At 35.2% G+C, this 27741-nt stretch overlaps 1 protein-coding gene across 1 annotated transcript in view; it reads right to left on the reverse strand.

Annotated features, from left to right (window-relative positions):
* Positions 1–27741, reverse strand: part of DPY19L1 (dpy-19 like C-mannosyltransferase 1) — a 124105-nt gene that overhangs the window by 15431 nt on the left and 80933 nt on the right. The window contains exons 11-16 of the mRNA XM_063114509.1: positions 12970–13056; positions 10759–10818; positions 10146–10226; positions 4719–4820; positions 2758–2829; positions 149–198 (exon numbers count right to left, since the gene is read on the reverse strand). Of these exons, the coding sequence (XP_062970579.1) occupies positions 149–198; positions 2758–2829; positions 4719–4820; positions 10146–10226; positions 10759–10818; positions 12970–13056 (452 nt within the window). The remainder of the gene's footprint in view (positions 1–148; positions 199–2757; positions 2830–4718; positions 4821–10145; positions 10227–10758; positions 10819–12969; positions 13057–27741) is intronic.

Genomic DNA, 27741 nt, shown 5'->3' on the forward strand with positions numbered 1-27741 from the left:
TGAGAAAAGCCAAGACAGGGAATGACAGCAACGGAAAACACCAATTACCAAATGCTGACTGTACACGTAGGTATAAAATTAATACACAGTAAATATCTATTCAATAAATGAACAGAGGAGGTAACAAAATTCTTCATAGCATATTTACCTTACATGTGTCTGTTGCTTAGCTAACACAGTCCAGACATCACTAATAATCTGTAAATAGATTTTCAAACACTTTAGACAAGCTGTTTTGGGGGAAAAAAAATTTTAACTGCAGTATTTTCTAAACTTTAAAAATTTCTAGTTAGAAATATAAGCAGTACAAAGATAAGAGATAACTAAGAAAATAACAATTACAACCACTTAATCTTATATTTGTACAGTATTTGATCATATCTAATACTCAACCCTGTTAGGTAGATTATTATATTATCCTTATTTTGTAAATGAACAATAGGTTCAGATGGATTAAATGATCTCCCTGAAGGTGGGCAACTACTAAGAAGCACTGCTGGGTGGTGAAGCCAGATTTCCTGGCTTCAAGTTCACGTTCAATGCTGCTTCCACCATGCCAGGATTGTTGGCAATACGTCCCCTCCATATGCACACACAAAACTGGAGAATTAGCTCAGAGACTGATAATCACAGCAAGAAGCATTTGAAACGCACTCACTGTGCTTTCATATTTAGTAGTAACTGGGAGGTCATCTAATCCGAAATGCTACCCCTGTTACGAATATTCTCTATGACACTGCTGACAGGTTTTAACTTAGTCCTTGGAAGAATGGCCCAGCTGCTGCTTGAATCCATACTACTTTACTAATTGATCCAGATCAATTATGGTCAAAAGTCCTACCTCGTGGAAGTGGCCATAACTCTAAGGCACCAGAATGACTGTAATCTTATTTTCATGTGGCAGGCTTTTAAATGTTTGAAAATAATTATTCTCTCCCTTTGAAACTTTTCTTCTTTAAATCAAACAGCCCAGCTAATAGTTTTCATTAGTTCCCACCATCCAGGTTGCTGTCTTTTGAGTACATTCAGGATGGCCGATGTCTAGTACTTTTTGAGGACCTACTAGGTACAAAACCACACAAAGCATATAAGAGTGCAAGGCAAGCACAGAGCCTGGCACACAGCAGGAGCTGACAAGTAACTGACTGGAGTTGAAAAGTGCTGTGAGAATACAAAGCTGAATACCCGGCGACACCCAATGAGTGGGAAGGTGCACAGCCCGAGTCTCAGTCCTCCCTTGCTTTTTAATAGACATGAAGCAAGGCTGCTGACAACCTCTCTGATCTTTCGATTCTGCAAGTGTCAAAATGGGGATGATAATATCTGTTGACCCCACAGGGCTGTCGCAGGGCTGATGAATAACCAAATGAAATACACCTGTGAAAAATGTCTTGAGAGAGTACAAAGCACAGCATAAATATATAATGTGAGTGGTAGTTACAGTGCAGAATATTCCACAAATATGAGAGGACTCCAAAAAGTTCAGATATATCCATTTTATCTTTTATTTCTATTTTTCCATGAACTGTTTGAAGTCCCCTCGTATATGACACTGTGTTAACAACAAAATCATTAGCTATATAAATCAGAAAACTTTTAGGGTCTGCCATCTACTTTTTCTATCATAGATTGATCTCAGTTCATTTAAGACAAGTGCAGTTACAGAGCTCATAAACTCTTAAAAGAAAAAAAGAGACCATACCTGCTCTTCTTCACTGAGGACTGATGCTCCTCTGACCTAATTTACAACGAGGCTTAGAATTTCATTATCAAAACCAAGCTGGGGGCCTAAACCTTTTATACATTTTATCAATATTTTGTTAATACGGTCATCTCATCCCTTGTTATCCATGGGGGATTGGTTCCAGGACCTCTTGTGGATACCAAAATCTGTGATGCTCGAGTCCCTGATATAAAATGGTGTAGTATTTGCATGTAATCTATGCACATTTCTAGATTACTTATAATACCTAATACAATGTAAAATGCCATGTAAATAGTTGTTACACTGTATTATTTAAAGAACAAGGGAAAAAAAGTCTGTACAGATACAATTCTTTTCTGAATATTTTCCAATCTCCAGTTGCTTGAATCCACGGATGCAGTACCCATGGATACAAAGGACCAACTGTACTCTATTTTTTCTTTTTGATTAATAATAAACACAACCCAGGAGTTATTGAACACTACACAAATCACTTAGAAAGGCATATATTAAATAATTTAGGAAAATATTATATAAAAGTTAAAAGTGAGTCAGTAATAATTTACTTTGGCAAAGACAAGTTGTATTTGAGTCAATACTGTCTCTGATCATGTCTTCCAAAATACATGACTATCGGGCCGGCCCCGTGGAGCACTCGGGAGAGTGCAGCGCTTGCGGCGCTCCCGCTGCGGCACTCCCGCCGCGGGTTCGGTTCCTATATAGGAATGGCTGGTGCGCTCACTGGCTGAGCGTGGTGCAGGCGACACCAAGCCAAGGGTTGCAATCCCCTTACCGGGCACAAAAAGACAAAAAAAAATACATGACTATCAAAACTTGAGCCATCCTCGTCCTATGTCAATTTTATGCTAGCAGATAGAAGAATATTTTTTAGACTTGCAAATGTCCATTAAAGGACATTACTAAGAATAGGTTTCAATAAACCCATATGAAACTTACTATATCAGATTAACATGTAGCCAAGTATATGTAACTGCTATGTAAAAACAAGAAAAATTTTATTATAAGAAAGAGTTCTTAACTGAAAGACGTACCTTTCCCACAATTGCAATAAACACTACAAGAACAACCGGAAGCAACAATGTCTTTGTATATCTCAGTGGAGTCTGAAATTCAGAGAGATGTTTTAATAGAGGGAAATTTTATTTTAACCAAACTAAATTTGAACATTTACCCATCAAGGGTCTGATCTACCCACTGACTCCCATCATAAAGATGAGGCTGCATTTCCACAGAAACAAACGTTCCCAAAATGTTGAGTTGAAAACATTAAAAACACAGTTCCCAAGCACATGAAAGTATGAAACATGACTAGAGCGATTACTGTTCACTTTTTACATGTTACTTGTCTAACTAGAGAGTCCAACTTAATATTCATCTAAGGTAAGCAGAGCTCCTTTAAATGGAATGAGCTTTTCCTGTACATTCTGTGGGGGATGAGAATCTTACCCATCACACACACACAGTCTGCCTCTCTCTCCCTATCCCCCCTCCCACCCACACACAAAATAATGATCAAAGTTTATAAGGAGAACAAAAGACATTTTTACATTTTCTTCAATAACATAAAAAAGTAATGTTCTTAATAACAAAGATCTGCACACTGCAGTCCTATGCACCTCTCAATGATCTCTCCATCCAAAAACCACTGTTAAAATTTTGCTTTCTTATACTTTATGTGTGTTAATTATAAGCACATAGGATTGCATCATTTTGTTCACTCCATAATACATCTTAAGCATCTTTCCATGTCAGTATGATATCAAGTTAGGGGATATTATGTTAAATCATTCCCTTTTCCCCACTGCATGGATGTACCATAAAAGTGACACACTCCCTAAACTGGCACTGAGCTGTCTCAATGGCACAGTCCTTGTGAACTCAGATACTTAAGGAGATGGGGAATGGCAAACTGGAAACAACTTTGCTGTGTTCTTCAAACTGACTGAAGTCATGCTATGCCTCAATAAACAATGTTTTCCATTACATAGCTGACGGTTAATACTCTCAGGCTGTAGTGGCATGTATGCTGCCCTCAATAATGCTAAAGGATTTCTGCCATATCCTAATTCCTTGCTCATGTTTACCCTCTATTTCCTTTACCTCTTCCTCAAAGGAGTCTTGATCTCCTATGAACGTGTATTTGAAGTCTGCCATGTGGCGCACTACTGTCCCCTGGTCTGGAACTCAGGACACTGTGCTTAACACAGTGAGATCACAGGGGGAAATGAATACGTAATAGAGTGTTCTTAGCCAGTTTAACACATACTCAAACACAGCTTTGAAGGAAAATGTGTCACAATCAGTGCCACATAGGTGGTGTTAAAAAGGCACACAAATATATGTTTGTTGAACCAAACCAGCTCATAAAATTTGCAAAACAACACGTTAGTTAAAATATCACAGTACTTTTCTACGTATTCTCTAATCTTGTCTTCACCATATCTGTTTGTAGCACACTACTAGAAACTAGTAAGCTAGACCACAAAGAATGAGGGTCCCTTGTTCAAGAACAGCAGGTAATATTGCAGGCTTCTGTCTCACAGTCTACTAGACTATTACGGTTTCCTTCTAAACATCTGAAAACAGTTTTAGAAAGAAAAATGTTGGAATGAAAAACCTGTACTTAATGATATTTCAAAGCAATGAGATCATTCAAATAACCACAAAATGAGTAGAAATGTAAGAGCTTTAGAGCCTGGCTCAATTAATGCTATCTCTGGAAAGAGACAACCTGAAATGCCTCTGTGTTTACTCATCCAAAAAACAACTGCTAGTCTGAATGCATATTTCCAAATTATCAAAATGAGAAAAGGCCCTATATTTCAGGGAGCTGTACTAATGTAAATAGGAACATCTTCCCCTAAGCTGCCACATTTTCCTTTTCCTTCAAACTTTATCTCAGTACAGAAAGAATATGACATAAAAGGAGCACCCGTTATGAAAAATAAATGGGCCAAAACCTAAGGAAAGAAAACTAGAAATCACATCTTACCTCCTTTTCCATAAAGTCAAACTCTGCTGCACAGGTATACAATAAAGTATCGAAATCCTTGTAACTGAAGAATTTTGATGTTAGTAAGTTGCCAATATGAGCCTAGTGAGGAATAAAATGAGGTAACATTACATTAAGCCATATATTGTAATAATGCGCTATAATCTTAATAGTATCTAAAAATAGTTTGCACTATATTATAGATCCCACTGTTCCCATACTCAGCTGTTGCTTTTGCTAAAGAAGTGCTGTACCCTCCAATTTCACAGTTCCCCCTTCTTTTGCTGACAAGTGGTAGCTCCAACACCCTACCTTCCATGCTCATCAACATAGCAAAGGCCTTTTCCCTTGGGCTTTCTCTGCTCACTGTGCCACACCTGGCGAATGTGCTGGAGCCTATCAGGAGGTGTGGGCTTGGGAACACATACAGACTTCTGTCAATCACAGAGGGACACAGGGCCACGGAGTACAGAAAAGGGAATATTAATTCTGATTTCTGGAAAGGGGACTGAAAAGACGACTTGAGTAAAGTAGGAATGGGCAGGACTTGGAGTAAAAGGCACCTTTTGCCTTTAATCAACTCTCCTGTAATTCTTTACCTGTTATCAAGCTTTCGCACTTACACCACCAGATTCACCTCCCACAAAAAAGCTATCTGAAGAAGGTGGGGGCCGAGCCTGTGGCGCACTCCGGAGAGTGTGGCGCTGGGAGCGCAGCGATGCTCCCGCCGCAGGTTCGGATCCTATATAGGAATTGCCGGTGCACTCACTGGCTGAGTGCCGGTCACGAAAAAGACAAAAAAAAAAAAAAAAGGTGGAATTATTTTCACTTTATAGTGAGAAAGCCAGGATGCAAAGACACAAAACATTTGCCAAACTTTAAAGTTTATCATTGTCTTAAAAAGCAAAAAAAAGGAGAAATTATACCTTAGACAAACTTTAACTAAAATTCTGCATGATATCTACATGAAGAAGGACCTGGTGAAAGGAGAAACTGAAGGGTAGCAGGGAGGTGATGAAGCATTTCAAAACACTTTGTCTTGTTGGGGAAGAACTATATACTGATAAGTTTAAAAATCAACAGGGAGAATATGCGTCACCTAAAACAGCATAAGAAAACAAATCCCAAATAAAATGGAATAAGTCCTAGTATAATGATAATTGCAATAGATGTACAGAGCTTAAATTCACTAATTAAAGGACAGATGCTGAAATTGGATTTAAAAGGAAAAAATCCAGTATTATGTTGTCTACAAAAAGATATTTAAAACAAAAGTACAGGGGCTGGCTGGTTAGCTCAGCTAGTTAGAGCGTGGTGTTGACAATCAATCAACAGTACATAAAAAGGTTGAAAACAGGAGAACAGAATAAGATAAACCTGAAACAAAGAAATCTAGCTTAGCAAATGTCATGTATCACAAAAATAAATTCAAGCAACAAATATATGGAAAGAGACAACAAATAATATTATATGCTGGTAAAATGAACAGCAAAGCAGGAATAACGCATCATGAACATATTTGAAGTCAACAATATAGATTCAAAGTATATAAAAGAATAACTGACAAAACCATAGGAAAAAATAGATAAGTTGACAGTCTTCACTGGAAACATGAAGCACTAACCCCAGAGTAGAAAAAAGCAGGCAAAATTTAAAATAAAATGAAATCTGAATAATGTAATTAATAGGTTCATAAAGAATATAAACTTAAGAGAAAATACATATTATCCTTGAACACAAGTAAAATATGTTTTTTAAATGTTTACATAGCATGTCACAATACATTTCAAAAAACTGATATAAAAGTTTTTTTCTGATCATAAATGCAGTAAACCTAGAAAATAACTATGAATGGCCTTAAAGATCCTTTTGGTTAGAAACTAAATAACATAAAACGTAATATCTGTAAGTAAAAGATATTGAAAGAAAATTACAAAATAGCCAATTTGTAAGATACACAAAAGAGTACTACTTATAGGGAAATTTTAGCTTGAAATGCATTTATCAGAAAAGAAGAGGGCTGAAAACCAAAGAGCTAAGCATTTCCCCTCAGGCATCAGAAAAAGCCATAGAACCAAAGAAATGAGGATAAGAACAGATATTGGTAAGACAGAAACACAACAAAACCAAAGAGGACTAAAAAAAGGTGGAACTTTGAAAATACTAAAACAATACATAGGACACTTGATTTGGGGCACGCAGCAAAAAACCTATGCTCAGAGGTATTATCAGTAAAAAAGAAAACGATAGAAAAAATATTCAAACAAAAAAATAACCAAAAATTTCCCAATTTTGATGAATAATAGGAACCTACAGAAGTTCAATAAATACCTGGAAGGATGAACACAAAATGATCCATATCTAGATATACCACAGTCAAACTTTTAAATGTGAATGATAAAGAGAAAATCTTGAAAGCAATAACAGAAAAACCACTTAAGCACGGGGGAAAACATATTAAATGATTAATATTAGTAACACTTTATTAATTTTGTTAATATTAATAAAACAATATTCATTGACTGGCTTCTCATGAGAAATAACGGAGGTCACCAGTTCTAAAAGAAAAGAACTGCCAACCAATAACTTTATATCCAGAAAAATTAGCCTTATAAAATGAAGGAAAATATGCGTAAAAACATTAATTACAAAAGGAACACAGCCCAAGAGAATCCACTGCTAGCAGACCTGCCTTATAGGAATTGTAAAGGAAATCCTTCAGGCTGAAGGGAAATAACACTGCACAGTAATTCACATCCACAGGAAGAAATGAAGAGCAGTAAACATGGCAAAAATTTGGGTAAACATAAAAGGCGATATAAATACTTTTTTCTGTTTGTTTGTTCTTCTCTTAATCTCTGTAAGATATAAGACTGCACAAAGCAGTAACCATACTCTGTATTGTTGGCACTTACATATAGATGGGATTATATGTAAAATAAGAGGGAAAGTGGAGTTATACTGGAGCAAAGGCACTATATATTTTACCTGAATTAACTCAGTATTAGCCTGAAGCAGCTTGTGATAAGTTAATCTGTATATCATAACCCCTAGAGCAACCATTAAAATAACAGCTAATGAAAACGCATCCCCATGTTCACTGCAGCATCATTCACAACAGCCAAGATAAGGAAACAACTCAATCATCCATCAACAGATGAATGGATTAAAAAAAATGAAATGTTAATTCCCCATGAAAAAGAAGAAAATCCTGCCATTTGCAATAACATGGATGAACGTGGAGGACATTGTGCTAAGTGAAATACATAAGATACAGAAAGACACATACTGCATGATCTCACTTAGGTGGAATCCAAAAAAATCAAACACACAGAAGCAGAGAGTAGAAAGGTAGTTGCCAGGGATTGCTTGTGGGGAAAATGGAGAGATGTTGGTCAAAGGGTACAAACATTCAGTTTTAATATAGGTAATTTCTGGGAATCTTAGGTACAGTATGGTGACCACAGTTAATAAAATTTTTTTAAAAAGAAAAGAACTAAAAAATATGTAGTTAAAAATCAACAGGGAATTAAAATGGTAACCAAACAAAAAATGTTCAACATAGAAGGCAGAAAGGAGGGACAGAGGAACAAAAGATATAAGACTCAGAAAAAATAGCGAAATGGCAACCATAAATCCAACCATTTATCAATAATTACATTAAACATTAAAGGACTAAGCAATCAAAAGGCACAGAGTATTAGATAAATAAATAAAATATAACTATATGCCATCTACGAGACACACTTCAGATGCAATAATACAAAGCTTTTACTTTAAAAGTAAATTTGAAAATAACTGTGTCTACATCATTTTTTTTTTTTTTTTTTTTGTCCCTGGTATATTAAGCTGAGACAGAAATGACAACAGTCACTTTAACCTGAATCAATAACTCAACTAGCTTGTCTTCCCCCAGGAATGAAACAGACTCCATAAACCCAGGACTCGAGCTGCTTCACTTTCTTCCCGCTCACTTTCTGCATCCTGGCTGACTCGATCGCCTTTCCCTTCTCATATTCAGGTGACTTCCAGGATCCTTCCCTGATTCTCCTCCTGTGCATTCCTGAAGCACTCTATGCTTACTTGTTAGCTCAGCCGTCATTACATTGTATTATAATTGCTACAAATAGTTCCCATCTCCCACTAGACCATGTCTTACTCAGTTTTTTATCTCTGGGATACATTAAGGCACATAGAAAGTACACAGTGAATGGATGAATAAATACATTTTAAATTACAGTTTTATGCTTTTAAAAATCTTTTCATATGTTACAGACCACTCATTTAATAGCCCAGTTATTTTCAATCTTCTTCAGCAGAAAATCCCTTGTTCATATGGAAACCTACATAAATGTCCAACGTGTAAGAGATTAAAGCTAAGCTGTCCTGGGTAAAAGAGGGGCTGCGAGGAAGTGGAAGAGTAGAGATACTCGACAGAAGAGTTCTTGGAAGTCCTAGGACTTCACGGAACCCAGTTTCAAAACCACAGCTTTCGAAGGGAGACCAAACATCCTCTTCACAACAAAATGATTGTTTTCTAATGATGAACATGCCAATTACCCTGATTTGATCATCACACATTGTAAACATGTATTGAAATATAACTCTGTACCCCACAAATATGTATAATCAATATGTTCCAATTTTTAAAAATAAATAAAAACCACAGCTTTAATCTAGTACAGAAGGAAGAAATGTCACCAATAAAAATAAACCACAGAAAAAAACATATGGTTTACTTTACTTTCTCCATGTTGGTTCTCGTGTTGCTTTCTTTTTAAAATTAAAACTTTGATAGCCTCTGCATAGGATGTGCTGATTAAAACACCAAAATAAAATAGGAAAAGCAATTTTGGAGAGGAAGAATCCTTGAAGTTATAAAGCAGAATTCTTCTCATTTTAATTTCTCTCTTATCCTAATACCAAAACAAATTTTTTTAAAAAATTATCTTAATAAGACTAATTTGGATTAAATTATCTATAAAGACTTTATAAACCTTTTACAAGAACTGACCAAAAAAATGGGGGGAAAAAAGAATGAGACTATTATATGATCTCCATTTAATGATCTGAAGATGGTGTCTTTATCTGTTACATCAGGGAATTATAAAGAAGCTAGAGAAAAATGGCTGTATAGACCTTAAAATTTAAGCTTTAATATCTAGAGTTTTCATACTTTAAAATTTTAAAATCTTTGTGATACAGAAAGACCATTAAAATCAGACAATGTGTCAAGAAATTAATTTTGGAGAATAAAACTATATAATCACATTTACTTTTTATTTTATTAATTAGATAAAATAATAGATGAGCAGACTTCATCCTACAATTTAGATTAAATAGTGATACTTTAATAACTCAAATAATTCATTCTTGGCCTATTGGATTCTTTTCAAGTTTTTCAAATTTAAGCAAAAATGCACTTACATCATCTGCAATGCCAAACATTTTAGATGTCAAATATTTGAGTATGACAGTTCCAAATAACCAAAAACATCCTTGGATAACCTAAAAATGAAAAATAAAACAGAACAAAAATAACTTACGTTTCATATTTCATAAACATGGGATAGGAAGAAAAAATCAATGTATTACTGACACATGAAATAAATATCTCTATTTCCAAGAGAAAATGCTAAAAAACACATCTCAATTTAAAATAAAGAATGTTGCTCCCAAATCAAGGGGCAATAACTAAAACTAGAAATATATACATACAATCTTATCAAAATTAGTATGTTTTATATAGCAATTGCAGTTACTAGCAGTTTAACAGTTTCTCATACATGCACTGTTTCTCAGAAGAAACATGGGTAATAATATAAATAAAACTGGAGTTCCTTTAACTACTGATCCGGGACCAATCTCAAGTTATTTTCTGAAAAAGGCAATTTGGCACATTAAAAATGAGCCCTAATATATTATAAAATTGTGAGATCCCCTTGAATTACGTAGGTCTTTTCCTTAAAAGTAAAACATAAAACCAATGATATGTTTTAGAGAAGGAAAAACATACTCATTAAAATAGATTGATTCTTACCCATAAACTAAGTTCAGATACATTTATTTTCAGGAAATGTGGTTTCATTGCCAGAATACCCTGAGTAGAGAAAATAACATGGTATACAGTTAATACTTTACAGACATAAATTTAAGTATCAAAACATTCTTCTAAATAATAAGACACTCAAGCATCTAAAATTCAGCACGCTGTTGATCTTCCACACAGCATCATCACATGCTCTTTTCTGCAGTCAGTGACTTCAAGAAATAGCCCTATTTTATCCAAAGTAGATTAGTTAGTAACTTTATAAAATTGAAAAGAGACTCACCATATATAAATTTCTATCACTGACTTTACAAATCTGATTTACCTAAGAACCAAGAGGTATATTAAAAATTTCAGAATTTTAGACAGTAGTCAGATAGGCATAAGATTTTCCTTAAGCTAAAAAATGACTGTCTCTTAGGATAAACTACAAGTAAAATTTTTAATGGATCAACTAAATATTTCTCCTCTGTCAAAGCTTAAGTCTCTCCAGGTACATACACTCCCCAACTGTATTACCTATATGGAGCTAAACTACTTCAAACCTTGGCAAAAATATGGTTAGAGTTCAAAACATAAGTACTTGAAACTAAATTCAATGTTTTCAGAAGTTTCTCAATATCTGAAAACACAAAATGTAACATGATCCATGTTTCAAAGTGATTCATATAAATAAACGTGCAAATGGGTGTGTATAGATAAAGATGCATGAACATGTTATATTCTGTAAATGTTGGCATCATTTATTTTTATACACCAAAATATATTAAATATAAATAAACATGTGCAATTCATACCTAAAACAAATCTAAGTGTCAAGCACCTAGCAGGGTAACTGACTCAGTACAGGAGCTCCACTTAACTAAAGAGAAACTTCCTACAAAATGTATTTAGATTAGATTTTATTCACATGCCATATTCAATTTAATGCATTCCCTGTACATGAGTACCAAGAACCATGTACTTTATCCTGGATAACAGCAGCACTTGCCAATGTACGCATGTAAAATACAGAGTTGAGTACATTGTCACATTTTCCAATTACTAATAGAATACACTGACTTTAACTATACTTATTAATCCCGAAGCAAAGCAACTCAGTTAATGATTTTTGTTGTTACTGTTGTTGAAAACACAACATTGCCACATGCCAATTGCTAATTTCTGTGACCAAGTATACCAGAGGCATACAACCTGAAAAGGATGGTGGCCCTGATCGGGAAGAGGCATATTCTTGGGAAATAGGTTCTTAAATAAATATTACTTGTAAAATGGGATAAAGAAATAAGAGATTCCAAATCCATTAGTGTGTTCAGAAATAAAGAAAGCCAAAATGATCTAACTTAAATTACTCAAGAAGTAGAATAACATTTCAATTAAGACAGTGCAATATGCTTTTTTCTTCAGCAAACTGTCCTATACTGAAGTCCACACATTTTAAATATAATATGATAATGTAACAGTAACAACACAATATTAATATAATATAGTATAACATAATACTTAGGTTTATGAAACACTGTAATGGTAAAGCACATTGAAAAATAAATAACCATCCCTAGAAGTCTTTAAATTTCAGAACGCTTTTCTATTTAGAAAGTCATCCTGCCAAAAGTGGCAGGAGAAATTAGATGACCTTTCTCCACTTGTTCTAATTCTGTTAGTTTCCCCATAATCTAAAGCTGTTCTTGGTAGTGATTTAGGAAAATATAACTGAATAACTGCCTGACTTAAGCTATCTGAATATTCCATATAAATAGACAAGAGGTGAAAAACAACCCTCAGCAACAAGGTCTCAAGCCTCCGACCACGGCAGAAAGGAGAAGGGAGGCTGCTGCGAGCCAGCAGTGGGAGGAAAGGGATAAAAACTGAACAGAGGAAGGGAAAGGATAAGAAGAAGAAAGCAGAGAAACCTTTCTGAAATGAACCCCCGGACCGATTCTCAGGTGACAAGAAAGCTGAGGAAAGAGAAATGCAGGGCAGATGAGGGCTGCGCGGCAAGGCGCAGGGCTGTCTGGTCCTAACTTCTCATTGTGTTTGGTTCCTGTTTGGGAAGTGAGTGGTTGAGTCCTATCACATATAGATGCATTCAGTAGGACACTGGAAACAGTTCCTAGAGAAACCCTCACAAATACCAAGCCTGTGATAAAGAAACTGATCCCATTAGTTTACAAAACAGGCACGTACTTACGGAACACTTACCCAAATAATTACCAAAGAGGATGCATAATAAGAAGTTAGTAACATTGAGTTCCCAAACATCAAAACAAAACAAAGTGCAAGAGAAATCTGGAAAAATCCAAGAAAAAAATATAATTAACGCATATAAACAAAACACCCATTGACTTTCATTGTGAAAACAGCACATGCCCACGAGAAACAAAATCCAAACCATTCAAAAGGGAATACATAATGAAAACAGCCACTATCCACCCCACACTTCAATACCCCAGCTACCCACCATCAACTTTCCTGTGTATCCTTCCAGACATCAATATGTATAAATTCTAGTTTATATTTTTTTTAAAAAAAAACACAAATGGAATCTTACCCCATAAGCTATATACTCTTTCTTGCTTTTTACTCTTAATGTTTCAGAGAGTTTTCCATATCAATCTAAACCGATCTAATTAATTCCGTTTAAAAATTGAAAAAAGCTTTACACTCTAAAGATGTCCCATAGTTTATTTAACTGGTCCTCTGAGTACCACTGAACACTTAAGTGTTTTCCAGTTCTACTTTGTTTTGTTTTCCCTATCACAAACACTGCTATAAGAAACATCCTTATGTGTACATCTTATGTACATGTCAATACATTTATGGACAAATTACTAGAAGTAGAATTGATGGATCAAGGATACACATTTTAAAATTTGAAAAAAAAAAATACTGACAAATTGTCCTACAAAAAGACTGTACCAACTTACTCTCCCACAAGTAGCGCATGAAAGTTCCTGTTGATGCATACTCTGGCTCACACTGTGTATTATTGTTTTAAATATTTGTCAACCTAATAGGAAAAAATGTTACCCCATTATCCCACTTTTCCATTCTTCTAATAGTGGATGACACAGCATCTTTTCTTCTGTTTGCTATTTATCTTGTCTTGTGTGTGTTTATGAACTGCTTATTCCCACTGCCCATTTTTCTATTAGATATTGGTTATTTTCCAAACTCCTTTCTTTACATATTACAGAACATGGAACATACATAGAACTCTCTTCATATATTACAAAACAAAGCTCCTTATCAAGCAAACATACTATAAATATTTCCCCAGTTCATTTTTTAACTTTGTGGTATTTTTGTATTATGTTTAGTTTCCAAATTTTTATTTTAGTCTTATTTACAGCCAGCTGATCTTTGACAAAGGCACCAAGAACACACATTGGGGAAAAGACTGACCTCTTCAATAAATGCTGCTGGGAAAACTGGATATCCATTTGCAGAAGAATGAAACTTGATCAGTACACCTTTTACCATATACCAAAATCCACTCAAAATGGATTAGAGACCTAAATATAAGGACTGAAACTTTAAAACTCCTAGAAGAAAACGTACGGGAAATGCTCCAGGATTTAGGACTGGGCAGTGACTTTATGAATAAAACCTCAAAAGCACAGGCAACAAAAGAAAAAATAAACAAATGGGATTATATCACAGTAAAAAGTTTCTGCACAGCAAAGGAGTGAAAAGACATCCTACAGAATGGGAGAAATTATTTTCAAAAAATGTATCCAACAAGGGATTAATATCCAGAATATACAAGACCTCAGATAACTTTATAGCAAAAAACCAAATAATCCAATTAAAAAATGGGCAAAGGGACTGAATGGACATTTCTCAAAGGAAGACATACAAATGGCCAATAGGTACATGAAAAAATGCTCAATATCACTAACCATCAAAGAATGCAAATCAAAACCACTCTGAGATATCACCTCACCTCAAGCAGACTGGCTACTATAAAAAAGACAGAGAATAACAAATGCTGACAAGAATGTGGAGAGAGAGGAAGCCTCCTGCCCTGTTGGTGGGACTGTAAATTAGTACAACCATTATGGAGAACAGTATGGGGGTTCCTTAAACAACGATAGATAGAATTTCCATATGATCCAGCAATCCCACTCTTGGGGTATCCAGAGGATTGGAAAACATCAGGTCAAAGGGACACCTGCACTCCCATGTTTACTGCAGCTCTATTTACAATAGCTGGGCAATGGAAACAACCTAAATGTCCACTGATGGATGATTGAATAAGGAAACTGTGGTATATCTACACAATGGAATACTACTCAGCCATAAAAAAGAATGAAATTCTACCATTTGCAATAACATGGATGAGCCTGGAGAAAATTATCCTAAGTGAAACAACCCAGGTACGGAAAGAGAAATACTGCATGTTCTCACTCACAACTGGGGCTGAATCCATAAAGAAACAAACAATAAAGAGAGACAGAGAGAAAGAAAGAAAGAAAGAAACAACTATCACAGTAATACGTTGAACTTTTAGAAAACTACAGGTGGAAAAGGTGAGAAGAGGGGGCGAGGAAGGGGGGCTAATGAGGAATTGGTCAACGGACACAAAGAATGATTGTGTATCGTAATGATGAATAAGCTAAGTATACTGATCTAACCACCACACGTTCTACACAATTATCGAAAATCGATGTTGTACCCCACATGTATGTATAATAAAAAATAAATAAATAAATTTTTATGTTAGTCTAATTTATTTTAGGTCTTTAGGATTTATTTCCACAATTAGAAAAGTCTTTAAAAATAAGATAATCCATATTTTCTTTTAGAAGTTATATTTTTAATCCATATATATAAATTTCCATGTTAATTTTAGAACCACATTATTAAGTTTCAAAAACTGAAACTTTTATTAAATATATTTTATTTAGTAATGTACATTATATTTATAGTTACGTCCAACCTTGAATCTTTAGATCCAAAAGCAATACACCTTGCTTCTATTTATTTAAGTCGTCTTTTACATACATTAGCCTAAAGTTTTCTTCACATACATGCTGCATATTTAAGTTTATTCTGAAGTATATTATTTCTGTTCCTACTGTATCAGGAATCTTTTTTTATATTTTTTTCATTATTCTTTGTATATAGAAAAGTTATATTAAATATGCATCAACGAATAAAATTTTTCATTGTTTCTAGTAGTAGTTTATTAATTTGGATTTTTCAGGTATTCAAAATAATATCACTTGAAAACAATGACACTTTTACATCTTCCTTTCCTATTTTTAAAACTCTTATTTTCTACTCAACTGTACTAGTACTTCAGCAACATTATTAAGAAGTAAGAGTGGCAGTAGGTACATTTGTCATGCTTCTAGCATTAACAGGAGTAGCTCTATTGATTCATCACTTTGTGTGATGCTAGCTTTTTGTTTGAGGTGTGTGTATGTATTTAAAATTTCAATGAAATATTCATCTACTTTTACTTAAGGTCTAAAAGTCATAAATAGATGTTGACTTTTAGCAAATTAGAAAATGATTGTATTGCTGATCTTTTTTTAAACCACTTAATGTGATAAATTATATTAATAGCATTCCTAATGTCAGAACATTCTTGCATTCCTGGAATGAACTTAACTTGTCATCGTATGTTATTCTCATATACTCAACTAAATGGGTAAGTAGCCAAATTCTCAAAATTTTATGACAATTGTTTTTATCCATAAGTGCTAAAATTTAACACTAATTCTAAAATTTTCCCAATCAATTTTGGCAAAAATTAAGAGAAAACCATCACTTTGAATAAATGGATTCATGATCAAAAATCAGGCAAACAATGCCAAGGGTATTCAAGAGAAAATGTAAGGCATTATTAACGAAGAAGGTACTAAAGGTCTCAAGAGATATTTGGGGTTGAAATCAGTAAAATACCCATTAACTTAATTAAAAGAATCCTGAAATTGCTGAGAATGACCTCTCTGTTGATCAAACTCGGTATATGGCTTTTACAGTAAATCAAAGGAAGAGAGGGGAAAATTAGATAAATGTCTCAGAATCATTAAATGTGAAAATACGCTGTCTCTTGCTTTGTCTGCAATGCTACACTTAATGAAATTTAACTCACGTGATCTCAATCAACATTTACAGAGCCAGTTAGAGCTTCTAGATGCAAAGCACCAAGTGCTTTAGGACCTGAATTGGAGACTAAGAAATTCCAGAGAGATGGAATTGAGGAAGAAGGGGCTGTGCAGGGAGGGAATGCTAATAACATATAAAAGAGCTCAGAACTGAAAAGTAAGCTTTAAAGAATTCGAAATCGAGGTGCCCCTACTAAAACAGGATTCAAGATGAGGGCTACACACACTCAATGAAAAGATGACCTGAGAACAAACTCTGTAGTGGAGAAAACACAAACCGAGAAATGAAAGTAGAAAGAAAGAAAAAAAAGTGTGACATCTTAATTTAAACCTGTCTAAACCAAACCTCTGATCTTCTCTGATAAAATCTTTTTCTCTTGAAATCTTTTCCATCCTTTGAATGCCAGCACTACCCTTCCAGTACTCAGTGCGCTAGCCAAACACTTTGTCTCTCTCTGTCCCCTCACTCACATACCCACCCCCACCCCCACCCAATTCATTAGCAAATCCTGTTGGCTCTGATATCAAAATGTGTCCAGAATGTGATCACTTCTCTCCAATGCTGCTGCTAGAATCCTGGCCCGAACTGGCTTTCCTATTCTCTTTCCTTCCCTCTCCCAGCTACTGAATGAGGCCCCCCGACTGGCCTCCCTTAGAATACCCTTTAGTCCATTTCCAACCCAGCAGCCAGATATGGTCATTTCTCTGTTCAAACACTTTAAGGGCTTTGATTCGCACTCCAAGGAGAAGCCAAAGGCCTTACAATGACCCACGAAGTGCTACAGAGTCTGCCCCCACTAACCTCTGGGACGTCGTTTCCTAGTCCTCTTCCCCTCTCACTCCAACCAGCCACACTGCAGGTTCCCAGAGCACACCAGGTACACCCCACCTCAGAGCACCTGTGCTTGCTCTTCCTTTCACCCAAGGGTGGCTCCCTGAGCCTCCTCACTATCCCCACGTCAACTCCTCAGTGAGGCTTCCCTCCTCAGGCTTTTAAATTACAATCTTTCCTACCTGCTCAGCAAATCCCATCTTCCTCGTCTGCTTTATTTTCCTTAATATTACTTACTCCCCTATAACACACTCTTTATCCTACATATTTAGTTTATTTCTGCTATGGAGCCTAGAATATAAGCGCCATGAGGGAAGGGATCTTTATCGTTTTTATCACTGCTATATCTTAAGTTCCTAGAAAATCCTTGATAAAACACTGGTGGTCAAAAACCATAAATTTAAATGTGAAGAAGAACATATGAAAATTAATAAAGAAAATTGTAAACTTAGAAAGTACAGAATAAAAGAGAAATTATTACAAATACTATTTTTAGGATCTGTATCTTTTTGAGTTATCTATATTTTAGCAGATTAAAAAAAAATAAAACTATGAACAACTTTATGTCAGTGGATTTTAAACGTTAGATGAAATGAAAAAATTCCCAGCAAAATAAAAATTACCAAAAGCAACTCAAGAAAAAAGTCCAAATAATCCTACTATGAAATAAGTTATATGAGTTATTTAAATTTTTTTCACAAAGATAGGCCCACACAGTTTTACAAACTTTCAGGGAGTAGTCCTTCCAATCTTCCACAAAATCTATCACAAAACAGAAAAACTAGAGATATTCTCCAATTAATTCTATGAGGCTACAATAAATCTGATATCAAAATAAGTCAAGTATAGCTGAAGGATTCTGGGAAGATGGCAGAGTAGGAAGCACCAGGAATCAGTCTCCCAACATAGACAAGCGCACTGGCAGAATCTGTCTGATGGAACTATTTTGGAACTCTGGAGGCTACTGAAGGCTTGCAAAGTCTAGGGGGAGTCTTGGGTGGTAAATTGTAGTTAATTTCAGGCACTTTTGGCTCTTAGTTCAGCAGCGGCTACCCATTCCCACCCCTCAGCCTAACGGCAGACATCCATGCACATGTTCCTGGAGCATCTTGCACATAGTTTGCAGGAGACAGAGTGGACCATAAGGACCAAATACTGGGGATCCGTGTTCTAATAGTCATTGCTGCTTTTAGTCATAGAGGTGCAGCCACAGAGGTGTGCAGCCATGTGACACTACCCCACATGCGGAGAAAGGGGACCCCTCCTACACTGTTGGTAGGACTGTAAATTAGTGTGTCCATTATGGAAAACAGTATACAGTATGGAGACTTCTCAAACAACTACAGATAGAACTATCATATGATCCAGCAATCCCACTACTGGGTATATACCCAAAGGGATGGAAATCATCATGTTGAAGGGATACCTGCACTCCCATGTTCACCGAAGTTCTATTTACAATAGCCAAGATAAGGAACAAATCTAAACGTCCATCAACAGATGAATGGATAAGGAAAAGATGGTACATATACACAATGGAATACTACTCAGCCATAAAAAGGAATGAATTCTGCCATTCAACATGGATGAGCTTGGAGAAAACTAAGTTAAGTGAAATAAGCCAGGCACAGAAAGAGAAATACCACATATCCTCACTCATAAGTGGGAGCTAAAAAATAAATAGAAACAAACAAACAATCACAATAATACATTGAACTTTCAAAAGGAGAGAACAGAACTGTGATTATTAGAGGTGGGAAAGGGGAAGGGGGAAAAGGCTAGTGAGAATTAGTTAAGGATCATGAAGAATGATTACGTTTTGTAAAGATGAGTAGACCAATTATCTTGATTTGATCATCATGTATTGTACACAGCTACTGATATTCAATTCTGTATCCAGGAACATGTATAACTATTTCAATAAAAAAATTTAAATAATGATATATATACACATACAAAGCAAAAAATGACAGAACTGAAGAAAGAAACAGACGGTCCACAATAATGGTTACAAACTTCAAACCCTACTCTAATAGGACAGAAGAAACAAACAGGAGGTAAGTAAGGAAATAGAGAACCTGAACAACACAGTAGACCAACTAGATCTAACAGACCTTACTGTGGATTGACTGAATGTGTCCCCCAAAGTTCATATATTAGAAGTTTAATTCCCACTGTAACTGTTGAAGGTGGGAAATCCTATTATGGTAGCTGAAAGGTTGGGCCTTGAAGAGGTGATTAGATTCTGAGGACCATGCTGTAGTGAATGGATTAATAATGATGGTCGGGGGCATGGTTCTGGGTGCTTTAACAGAAGAGCACATGAGAAGTTCTCTCTCTCTGCCATGCCATTTTCTGCCATGTAAAACGTCTGGGTCACTGTCACCACCACGGAGGCCTTGGAATACCCAGCTTCCCAAGTTGTAAGCAATAAATTTCATTTTCTTTATAAATTAACCAGTTCCAGGTATTTTGTTATAAGCAACAGAAATGGACTAATACAAACCTATACAGAACATCTACCCAACAAAACAGAGAACACATTCTTCTCAAGACATTCTCCAGAATAAACCATTTGTTAGCTAAAAATTAAGTCTCAATAGAATTTTTTTTTTTTACATGTAAAGCATACAAAGCACCTTTTGTGGCCACAATAGGAGGAGATTAGAAACCAATATTAGAAGGAAAATTGGAAAATTCACATATTGTGGGAATTAAATAAAACACTCAAACAATCGGAAAATCAAAGAAGAAATCAGAAAGGGTATGAAAACATTTGGAGTGAAATGGAAACAAAAACTCAACATACGAGAGGCAGCAAAAGTAATGCAAAGGGGGAAATTAACAGTTATAAATAAATGCTACATTAAAAATAAGACTTCAAATCAACAACCTAACTGTACATCTTAAGGAACTAGAAAAAGAAGAACAAACTAAAATTGAAGATAGGAGAAGGAACAGAGAATAGAAAAACAGAAAAACTCATTTTTCAAAAAGATGAACAAAATTAACAAACCTTTAGTTGGACTGACTAAGAAAAAGAGAAAGAAAACTCAAATTAACAAAAGGAGAAATGAAAGTGGGGCACTTACTAACAATTTTCCAGAAATAAAAAGGATTATAAGGGAACTATAAACAATTCTACACCAATAAATTGGATTACATAGAAAAAATGAATAAACTCCTAGAAACACAAAACCTACCAGAAGTGAATCACAAAGAAACAGAAAATCTGAATAAACCTATAACTAGTAAGGAGATTGAATCAGTAATCAAAAACCTGACAGAGAAAAGTACTGGACCTGATGGCTTCACTGGTAAATTCTACCAAACATTTAAAGAATTAACACCAATCTTTCTCAAATTTACCCCAAAAACTGAAGAGGAGAAAACACTTAATGCTCTTAATTTTATAAGGCCATCATTGCCCTGATATCAAAACCAGACAAAGATACTACAAGAAAAGAAAACTACAGACCAATATCACTTATGAACATTGATGCAAAAATCCTCAAGGAACTACTAGCAAACCAAATTCAGCAGCGTATTAAAAGTATTATAAATCATGACCAAATGGAATTTATTCATGAATGCAAAGATGGTCCAACATTTATAAAAATTGGTCAATTTAATAAACCAAATTAACAGAGTGAAGGGAAAAAACCCCACACAATCAACTCATTTGCTGAAGAAAAAGCATTTGACAAAATGTAACATCACTTCACAACAAAAACATTCAACAAACTAGGAATAGAAGGAATCTACCTCAAGATGGTAAAAGCCATACATGAAAAACCCACAGCAAACATTATAACAAATAGCAAAAGACTGAATGCTTTTCCTGTAAGATCATTAACAAGGCAAAGATTCCTGCTTTTGCCACTTCTATTCAACATAGTACTAAAAGTCTTCACCAGAGCAATTAAGGAAGAAAAAGAAATAAAAGGCACCCAAAGAAAGAAGTAAAATGATCTTTGATCACATATATTTATCTTATACAGAGAAAACTCTAAAGGTTCCATAAATTTTTCTAAAAAAAAAAAAGAAATGTGCTAGAACTAATAAGCAAATTCAGCAAAGTAGCAGGATACAAAGTCAACAATTTGGGCCAGCCTGTGGTTCACTTGGGTGAGCGTGGTGCTGATAACACCAAGTCAAGGGTTAAGATCCCCTTACCACTCATCTTTTAAAATAAAAAAAGTCAACAATTTCTATGCACTAACAATGAACATTCTAAAAAGGAAATTTAAAAACCAATTCCTGTTAGTGGTAGCATCAAAACTAATAAAATACTGAGGAATTAATTTAACCAAAGGAGTACAAGACTTGTACAATGAAATCTACAAAAAACTGCTGAAAGAAATTAAAGACATAAATAAATGGAAAGATATTACCATGTTCATGGATTAGAAAACTAGATATTGTTTAAAATGTCAGATTCAATATAACACCTATCAAAATTTCAACAACTTTTGCAGAAATAGAAAAATTCACCCTAAAATTCATACAAAACATCAAGGGACAAATAGCCAAAAAAAATTTTGAATAACAAAGATGAAGGTCTCACACTTTCTGATTTCAAAACTTACTATAAAGCTACAGTAGTCAAAATAGTGTGGTACAGGCATAAAGGTAGACAAATAAACGAATGAAATAGAATAGAGAGTCCAGAGAACCCAGTCACAGCAGGGTACCTAAATTTTTGTGAGTTTTACCACCAAGAGCTCTACCAGGTCCTTACAGTCAATATTGGAGAAAAATCCCATTGTGCTTCCAAAAGGGGGAGAAGAAAAGGAACCATTATGAAATACACCAGAGCATTCTGTTCTTGTTAGCAAGGCCTGCCCTCAGAAGAAACTAACCTAGGGCCTAACATGCTAGAATTTTTCAGAATCTAACCTACCTAGGAGAAAGAGCATATCCAACTTCAGCCAGCTCTACCCTTCCAAGTGGGGAAAAGCAAACACCCAACTTCCACCCCCCTCATGACATCATGTCCACCTAAGGGTGGGGGCACTGAGAAGCACAGGTAAAGCTGACAGTCCAGGGGCTCAGGCTCATGAAAATACTGACACCTAATAATAGGACTGAAGAAAACTTCCCCTCTCTGTATAACTTACTATTACATTATAAAAGCCCATTTGCCACAGTACAGCATATTTACCTTTCAACAAAAAATTTACAAGTCATAATAAGAGGCAGAAAATTCAGATTAAAGAGACTGAATAAGCATCAAAACCCAAGTCAGGTATGGCAGGAATGGTGGAATTATCAAATATGGAATATTTTTAAAACTATGATTAATATGCTAAGGGCTTTAATGGAAAAGTAGACAACATGCAAGAAAAAAGGTATGACATAAGCAGAAGCTCTAAAAAAAGCAAAAAGAAATGCTACGGACCAAAAACACTGTAACAGAAATGAAGAATGCCTTGATGGACTCATTAGTAGACTAGATGCTGCTGAAGAAAGAATCTCTGAACTTGAGGACGTGTCGACAGAAATTTTCAAAATGGAAAAGCAAAGAAAAAAAGGACTTACAAAAACAGAATAGAATATCCAAGAGCTGTGGGACAACTACAAAAGATGCAACATATGTATAATTGGGGAAAAGGAAGAAAGAAAGAAAAGAATAAAGCAATAATTGAAGTAATAATGACTGAGAATTTCCCCCAAATTAGTGACAGACCTCAAATGAGATATACAGGAAGCTCACAGGACACTAAGCACAATAAATGCAAACAAACAAAAAACTACATCTATGCACATCATATTCAAACTTCAGTAGAGCAAAAGATAAAGTAAAAATTCTAAAAGAAGCCAGAATTTAAAAAAAACCCTACCCTACCTATAGAAAAGATAAGATTTAGACCTGACTTCTCCTCAGAAATCACGTTAGCAAGAAAAGAGTGAAGTGAAATATTTAAGGTGTTGAGAGAATAAAACAACCAACCTAGAATTCTGTACCCCACAAAATTATCCTTCAAAAGTGAAGGAGAAATAAAGACTTCCTCAGGCAAACAAAAATCGAGGGAATTCTCTGCAAGTAGATATGCCTTGAAAGAAATGTTCAAAAGAAGTTCTATAGAGAAAAGGCAAATTGTATAGGTGAGAAACTCAAACCCACATAATGAAAAAAAAGAGCATCAGAGAAGAAATAAGTGAAGGCAAAATAAAAATTTCATTTTTCTTATTCTTAATTGATCTAACAGATAACAGTTTGTTCAAAATAATAGCAACAATGTACTCAATTATGCATGATTATGTACAAAGAACTTCAAAACGTTCATGAAAACATATAGTTACAAGATAAGAAGAATATCTACACAAACTTTTTGAAGATACCTGGTATAAATGACAGCAATACAAGAAATAAAATAGAAGAATCAGAAATATTTTGTTATTATTAGAAGGAACTCATATTACCCATGAAGTGGCATAGTTACATTGGAAAGTGGACTTGGTTAATTGTGATCACATATTGCAAACTCTAGGGCAATTGCTAAAAAAAGAAAAAAAAAGTAGTGTAATTGATATGCTAAGAAAGAAAAGAAAATAGAATCATAGAAAATGCTCTATTAAAACTCTAAAAGGAAAAGGCAGAAAAAGTGTAAAAGACAAAAATAGAAACAATGAACAAGACCAATATATAAAAAATAATAACAAATATGGTAGATACTAATCCATTATATGAATAATCACTTCAAATGTCAATGGTCTAAATAAACCAATTAAACAACAGAGATTGAGAGCAGAGAGAGGTGACAAAACCAACAAGGCAGAACAGACAATCCCTAGCACTGTGTCTCCATACAACATAACAATGCACAACTATTAAAAAGCAAAAACTGCTATCCTGAGATCACTGGAACTCAGAGGAAGAGAAGGAGAGATCTGTGGAGTCTGCAAAGGCATGAAAGGCTGCAGTGAGTAGGAAGAGGAACACTCCAACCATTCCAAGCCCCAGCTGTTCCCCTAGGCGACATGGCATAGTAAAGGAGCACATACTACCACACGGAGCAGCTACCAGGAGACAGCAAAGCTGCACCAGGGCCCTTTGCAAGAAGCTACTGGGAGTCTGCAAGGGAAACCTCAGAGTGCATCATCCCATCTCCCAGGCCAGCAATGCTGCTTGCAAGCCTCCCTTGGGCATGTACAAGAGAGGGGATACAGCCAATTTGAGAAAGAAATCACTTGGAGGCCAGTTAGTCATCACGGGTAACTAGTGCATGACCTACCCTATGGAAAACATTTGGAGTGCTGAGGGGAGATGTGAGGCGGAGGCAGACCCACCAGGAGAATATCGGGACACAGCATTAAATGCTGATCTTCCCACATCTGGCACAGGTGCCACATGGTGGAGACCAGTCAGTGCAATAGAACTGCCAGAGGGTTTCCTGCAGGGGGCACAGGCTGGAGGAGAGATTTAGTCCAGGCAGAAATTTCCACTCGGCCCACTTAAGTGTGCAGCTACCCAAAATGATCCAGAAATGACTAAAAAGCCAACAGTTAAAATCCAGTCCACCCAAAAAGTCCTCCCCAGTTCAAGAATCAGCAGCAAAGGAGTATTCTAGCTCAAGCACAGAGCTCAAGTCCTGGTCCCCACAAGAACTTACCCCCAACTTGGAAATCAACCACAGAGAGGAAATTAGATCCAGTGTTGTAATTAAGTGGTGATACTGATCAAGTGTACTAACACACTACAGAATGAAAAAAATAAAACCATAGACCAGAGACAAAGTTTGGACATTAACCAATAAAGATCTAACACCACCAAAAAGCACCTATAAAACGTAGAAGAGGAAGCCACCTCCTCACATGTGCAGGCATCAATGTAAAGACTGAAAGATAAAGAAGGATCAAAGAAATATGACACCATTAAAGGAAACCAATGAAGCATAAGCAATGGACCCCAAAATATAGAGGATTTATGAACTGTCTTAAAGAGAATTCAGAATAATCCTCTTAAAAAAAGTTCAAGGACTCACATGAAAATACAAATAGAAAATTAAATGATATTTGGTAAACAATCCAGGCGCAGAATGAGAAACTTAACAAAGAAATAGAATCAAACTTAAAAAACCAAAGAGAAATTCTAGAAATAAAGGATAGGTTATCAAACTGAAAAACTCAATAGAAAGCTCTAACACAAGACTGGATCAAACAGAGGAAAGAATCAGTAAGCTCAAAGACAGAACATAGAAAATTATCCAATCAGAGAAGCAAAAAGAAAAAAAGAATAAGAAAAAAAAAAGAAACAGAATGCAGGAATTACGGGCCTCTATTAAGTGAAATAACCTCCACATAATTGGTGTAGCTAAAAGAGATGAAAAAGGAAGAGACTTAGAAAGCATATTTAAGGAAATAATAGCTGAAAATTATCTAAGTATGCAGAAAGATAACAGCATCCAGGTACAGGAAGCTCAGAGGTCACCAAATTGAATCCAAAGAGGAACACCACAAGGCACATCATAATCAGATTATCAAAAACTAAGGCAAAGAGAGAATATTGAAAGCAGCAAGAGAAAAGTAACACATAACATTCAATGGAGACCCAATACAGCTGTTAGAGGATTTCTTAGTAGAAACCCAACAGGCCAGTAGAGAAAGGGACGATATACTCAACACGCTGAAGGAAAAAGATTGTCAACCAAGAATTTTGTATCCAGTAAAATTAACCTTCATATACAAAGAAGAAATAGTCTTTCCCAGACAAACAAAAGCTAAGGGAATTCATCAACACTAGACCTGCACTGCAAAAAATTCTAAAGGGAGTTCTTCAGTGTGAAAGAAGATGAAGCTAAAATGTATCAAGAATACATTTACAGACACAAAACTCACTAGTAAATTAAGTACACATCTCAGAATACTCCAATGATGTAAAGATGGTATATAAACCACTTATATCCTTACTTTGAAGACAAAAGGACATGTTCAACAAGATAATAACAAACTCATCAACCATATGAGATAGGCAATATTAAGAGATATAACCTGAAACAACAAAATGCCAAAAAGCAGGAGGGCTGATACCAAAGTGTAGAGTTGGCTTTGGTATTTTCTTCTTACTTAGATATCAAAGTTAAGTTGGTATTAGTTTAAAATAATCTGTTATAACTATAAAATATTTTTGTAAGCCTCACTTGTAACCATAACACACAAACTCATAAGAGACATACTAAAAATACATAGAGAAATCACAGTATGCTATTAGAGAAAATCACTCATCTACAAAGAAAGACAGTAAGACCAAAAAAAGGAGAATCTCAAAAACAACCAGAAAAAAGTAACATAATGGCAGTAACAAGACCCTGTATATCAATAATAACCCTAAATGTGAGTGAATTAAATTCACAAGTGAAAAGACACAGAGTGGCTCAATGGACTAGAAAGCAAGAAGCAACAGTATGCTGCCTACAAGAAACTCACTTCACCTATAAAGACACACACTGATTGAAAGGGAAGTGATGAAAAAAGATACTTCGTGCAAATGCAAACCAAAAAAGAGCAGGAGTAGCTATACTTGTATCAGCTAAAAGAGACTTCAGGCCAAGAAAGTAAAAAAAAACATAAGGAAGGTCATTATATAATAATAAACAGAATAATTCAAAATGACAATAGAACAATTCTAAATATATATACACCCAACATTAGAGCACCTAGATATATATGAAGCAATTACTATTAGAAGTAATGGGAGAGAGAAAGTCTAGCACAATAATAGGTGGGGACTTTAATAACCCACATTCAGAAAAGGACAGATCATCCAGACAAAAACAAAGAAACATAAGAGTTAATCTCCACTCTATGTCGACTGGATCTAACAGAAATGCATAACACATTTCAGAAGACAGCTGTAGAATACATAGTGTTCTCAGCAATGCATGAAACATTCTCTAGAATAGTTCACAAGTCTCGACAGATAAAAAAAAAAAATTGAAATATCAACTATCTTGTCTGACCACAAAGGGATAAAAATATAAATCAGTAACAGAAGGGACATTGTTAACTGTACAAATACAC

This window comes from Cynocephalus volans, chromosome 11, assembly GCF_027409185.1.
Source record: "Cynocephalus volans isolate mCynVol1 chromosome 11, mCynVol1.pri, whole genome shotgun sequence".
In the NCBI taxonomy this organism is placed as follows: Eukaryota; Metazoa; Chordata; class Mammalia; order Dermoptera; family Cynocephalidae; genus Cynocephalus; species Cynocephalus volans.